We start from the raw sequence: 5,233 nt of genomic DNA, 5'->3' as shown, positions 1-5,233 counted from the left end.
TATGACGCCTATATGATTCTATGATTTCGAGATATAATGTATGGTTTGAAATTTTTCTACAAGAATGGACCGGATAAACTCCCTTCGACCCATCGTATCCGCTCACATTTCGTTAGGCCTCGTTGTTAAAATTACATCCCTTGAGTTACCTTATATTTTTGTATACTCTCTGAAAGCTAGAATTGCCTGCTATTGCTGGCGTTCCTCCACCAGCATTAGCATGTTCTAATACTTTAGAAGAAAAAAAAATGATCTAAGTAAAAAACTGGGAAACTCATATGCCATCCACCAATTCATAAAGATTAAAAAAAAGGACACGTCTAGTGAAATACAAAATGTGTTGTACCCAATGTTAAGTTTTTAATAAGTAAAAGATCTATGACTAGCTATGAGAATGTTTTACATCACTTTCATTAAGTAACTTCATTCGCGAAACATTACATTGGGCTTGGGGGGTGTTATTAGTTGCATTTCCGGAACACCCAATAGATGGCCTAAGCTGCAGCTCTACATTTAAGGCTTTTGGCGGTGCGTCGGCAGATCGGGGCAGATAAGCCAAAGCATTCAAGCTTAGCTAATCATCCGGTGAGTTCAGGTGGTTATTGACACGAAGTTACTGAACCCCATCGTCTGACGTAATTTAGGTAGCCCATATCCTGCGACCTCAATTTAATGTTTTCTCCTGTGACATCTAACGGTCAACATTTCGTCGAAATCCTTATCTATATATACTCATTTCATTTCTCCCTCTACACACTACCAGAGTCGCTCTGTTTTGTAACCGAAAAAAACTCAATACTTATCTGCAAAAAGCAAGAACCTTGAAAAACAAAATTTTAATGGCAGTATCAAGTATTCTATCTGTGAAGACTGTGCTTATCTCTGTTGGTTTTCTATCAGCAGCATTCATTTTGAATCTATCACTTCCGTTAGTATTAGAATTCATAGTTAATCAACTTCCTCAACTATGGAACTCTATGAAATCATGGCTCGCACCTCCTTATCTATACATACTAATTAACGGTATTATCCTTACAATTGCTGCTTCTTCGAGGTTTCATCATCAACATGGTGATAAGATCACGGATGATCAGGATATGGAGATTTTAACAACTACAACTGCGGTTAACAAGATTCAAGCGAATCAATCTCTTCCAGATTTCCCAATCTCTTCTGTTGATGATGATAAGGAAATTTTTGTTATCTCGAGAAATTATCCTGTAATCACAGAGCCGGAGGTTCTTGATGATTTTGTAACGGACAAAAAGAATCCTGTTGTCTCAAAGCTGGAAATGGAACCGGAGAAGATGTACGGGCAACTGGAGAAGAGTAATCTTGCAGAAATGAAGTCGGTAATTGACTCTACATTTACAGATGGGGCTGTAAATTCTACATCCACATGGACACTAAACAGAGGAGATTCGATTGAGATGCCATCGGAATATTCTGATAAACCACCTATGTCTTCAAGATTTGGTCATCGGAAAAACACTAAAAGTAATAACGAAGGTATGAATTCTCAATGAACTATACGTTACTTTTTTCAAACAAATTGTTTCCGATTATTTTATTATAAGCTAATAAGTTTGAACTATTCAGGTGGCAAAGGATTACGATCAGTGGCGAGCCGGAAGAGGAACGATACCTTAGAGAGTACATGGAAGACGATAACAGAAGGGAGATCAATTCCATTAGCCAGGCATCTCAAGAAATCTGATACGTGGGAAACTCACAACCCTACTTCTTCACACGTGTCATCGTCATCGTTATCTTCTTCCTCAGCAGCACCATTATCGTCTGATCATCAATTTAATCAGCTCAATAAGATGAAGAAATCTGAAACGTTTATCAAAGATGGTGTTGGTGGTGCAAATACGACTACTACTACATTGCGTCGTGGTAATTCTGGGAAGTTGAGAAAAGAACCGTCGCTGAGTCAGGACGATTTGAATCGACGAGTTGAAGCGTTCATTAAGAAGTTTAATGAAGAAATGAGGTTACAGAGACAGGAGTCTTTGAATCAGTACAATGAAATGGTTAAACAAGGATTGGTCACTAAAAAGGGAGAGTGAGTGAATTCAGAACTGTTTTCTTCCTAGTATTAGGAGTTTATTTATTTGTGTTAATTTTATTCAAGAAATTAAGATCTCGTGTAAATACGTACTCAATCTAGAAACAAACAAATGAAATTTTACCAAGTTAAGTATCATTGCACATATGAAATTCTTACACTTATCCGTGCTGTTTGTTTGTTTGCATTTGCATGCACAAACGAAGATAAGATCAAACAAACTGCAAGAAGAATAAATGTAGTACACTACAAGTTAGATACAGTATTTGAAAATGAGAGTTTAGTAACAGATGGTCAACCATTAGCAGCACTTTGTACTGTAGCAAGGAATGAGGAGGAATGGGGGCATTAATAGTCGAGTGCATCCCAGCATGAACCGACCATGTATGGACATTCACTCAAAAAGTGATGGGGGCGTCATTATCATTCTCACCTGCTATCTGGGTCATCATGGCTCCGCCAATTCAATACCAAGACTGATATCTCAACCAATTACCAGGGCCAATACCAAAAGCAGCAAAAGGTACTCAAAGCGCGTGAGTCCTACATGATGTATGGGTACAACTTATAATGTGTTTATTTAGGGTAGAGTGACAACCTCTGGTTCTTGCAAGAAGGGTCTACAATGTTCACTATGCAAAGTCAATTTTGTCTTTTAAACGAACGATCGAGATGCCACATAAGCTATTTCATTTTTGTTAAATTTGTCAACGAGTCTCGTATATCTCTTGTTATTACTAGAGCAACACAATGCAAAACTCTTGAGAAGTTCAGTTGGAGACAATCTCTTGGTAAATCCAAACCCATTGGCAGAAACTCGATGCAACACACCCTGTTCATTAAGGTGGGAAGGAAGAGAGCAAAAAGAAGGGTTGAAGGTGGACATATCCGTTATGTGCTAGCTCTTCTTGTTTGGTACAAAATTATAAGCCAACTTCATTGTTTTGTTTGAATCACCAACATATTCATCAATACCACTCTGGGAGTGATGGGTATTTACGGCCCGACAGATACATTGTCTATCTAGATATCTAGTCCGTAAGGAAAATTACAGATATGGCTAGTCAAATATTGACATCTGATGAGCCTTTTCTTTAGACCTCTTGAGGCCGACAAGGGCGGATCTTAACCCATTTTTTAACTAAATGATAGTAATGATCAATTAGAAAACTGTCAGTATTAAGATATCTGTAGCGGAAGCAGTGCTCACGGCTGATCCCAGCACATTACTAAGTTGATCTCTTTTAGCTCCCATGGCTTCTTCCATTTGTGAACATGGAGTGGCAACCAATGCGGGCTGCTGAAGCAACCGTATAGTCCTTCCATGTGGAGCTGCATGAACGAACCTGTGGGTAAAAATTTCATTTTTTTTCCTTTTTCTTTTTTGCTTTTCAACCATTTCTTTAATGGGTTACCTTCCAAGAACTGATCATGTAATGGATGATTGGGTCCGAGACGGGAACTGGAACCAAAAACCAATTCTGGCATCCCACTAGGTCAGTAACCAAACCAAATTAGAAGCTGAACTGTATGGTTTCTAATTGGACCGGCTCTTCCTCTCTCGAAGCACAATCCATTCCTGGCCAGGAACTTTATTCGCAGAAGAATTGGAAGCATTTATGTTTGCCGAGTATTTTGAGTCATTCCTCAATGTTCCTCTCCACATTTTGCAATGTCATAGCTTTAGCAGTGCTGCAGAGGTAGTTCAATGCATAAGTATGTTAGAGAAAATGAGTTTATAAAATAGTTTGGTTTTTGGTCTTGGTGGGATTGGAACTTAGGATCTATTGGTCACTAAGGACACATCTCATTTTCATTATTTGTGAATGAACCTTTAGTCCCGCATAGGGAAAACTAAAGATGATACCTCTCCATAAATATTGAAAATTTTGATATTAGAGTGGTCCTTGGGTCATTAGCACTTTTGTGCGAGGGAGAGGACTTAGGCAATGGGCTAGTTGGTAACTCCAGAACAGAGGTAATGGAGTATCACAACTTGAATACTCACGAGTTATAGGAAGTCTGATGTATTTGATGAACTGTACTAGGCCAGACATTGCTTATGCTGTGAGTAGGTTAAGTAGGTATACTTGTAATCCAGGGCAGGAACACTGGGGTGCACTTTTTAGAGTGTTGAGGTATTTGAAATACACGTTGACCTTTTGTTTGAATTATGAAAGGTATCCTGCCGTCCTTGAGGGATTTTGTGATGCAAACTGGATATCAGATTCAGAGGAGTCTAAGTCTACGAGTGGATATGTTTTCACTCTAGCATGTGGGGCTGTTTCTTGGAAGAGTTCCAAACAGACCTGCATAGCTCGATCCACTATGGAATCTGAGTTTATTGCGCTAGATAAAGCAGGAGAGGAAGCCGCTTGGCTAAGATGCTTTTTAGAAGAATTCCTCTCTGGCATAGGCCTGTGCCGGCTATATCTATACATTGTGATAATCAAGCTGCCATAGCTAAAGCTAAAAATAGCTACTATAATGGGAAGTCTATACATATAAAAAGAAGACACGATACCCTAAAACAACTAATCTCAAAAGGCGTTATTTCCATTGATTGGGTTAAGTCCAAGGAGAATATCGCGGACCCTTTGACGAAAGGTTTGTCCAAGGAGATAGTTAGTAATGCATCTAAGTGGATGGGGCTTAGGCTCATTAAATAAACTTGCCATGAAGGATACTCAACCTTGCTGACTGGAGATCCCAAGATCAAGGTTTCGAATGAGAAACTAATTTGTGGCGGGTCAAGGTAAACACTATCAGAGAATTCATTCTCTGCCCCTTCCCTATGGTGTAGACGTAATAGTGTGACTGCATGTGAGGATGACTTTCTATTAAGTCTCAATGAGTTATATAGTTTCGATTTTAGATTGAAGTGGGGTGTAGCAGTAAACACTCTTGATAGAACTCACCTATCTGAATGTGGAAGTGGGTCGCAACCTATGAGAAGAGATCTGATTCTCTAGAGCATTCGGAGAAACGGGATTTGTCCAGGGCTAAAAAGGACACAACGACACGAACTCGACAACACCTAGAGAGATATCACGCGTGGTTATTATCGCGGATTACACCAAACGATGGTAGTTCAAGACATCGCGTTCACTGTCCATCAAGTAGTTCTGGAAATTTCTCACTAAGCAAAGGTTCAAGACCTCA

The 5,233-nt window shown here is 39.3% G+C and overlaps 1 protein-coding gene across 1 annotated transcript; it reads left to right on the top strand.

Annotated features, from left to right (window-relative positions):
- The first annotated feature begins 744 nt into the window (after nucleotides 1-744).
- LOC113348675 lies at nucleotides 745-2,235 on the top strand. The gene is made up of 2 exons (XM_026592527.1): nucleotides 745-1,509; nucleotides 1,600-2,235. The coding sequence occupies exons 1-2, from the start codon at nucleotides 840-842 to the stop codon at nucleotides 2,070-2,072; spliced, it is 1,143 nt and encodes a 380-aa protein (XP_026448312.1). The 5' UTR covers nucleotides 745-839; the 3' UTR covers nucleotides 2,073-2,235.
- Nucleotides 2,236-5,233: the final 2,998 nt, after the last annotated feature.

This window comes from Papaver somniferum, chromosome 2 (genome assembly GCF_003573695.1).
Source record: "Papaver somniferum cultivar HN1 chromosome 2, ASM357369v1, whole genome shotgun sequence".
NCBI classification, from domain to species: domain Eukaryota; kingdom Viridiplantae; phylum Streptophyta; class Magnoliopsida; order Ranunculales; family Papaveraceae; genus Papaver; species Papaver somniferum.
This window is presented reverse-complemented; position numbering and strand designations above follow the sequence as displayed.

Excerpts from the sequence above, each read along its gene's own strand:
- LOC113348675 (XM_026592527.1), top strand. The coding sequence starts at position 840 with ATGGCAGTATCAAGTATTCTATCTGTGAAGACTGTGCTTATCTCTGTT. Across the intron at positions 1,510-1,599 it reads CACTAAAAGTAATAACGAAG|GTGGCAAAGGATTACGATCA; the intron begins GTATGAATTCTC and ends TGAACTATTCAG.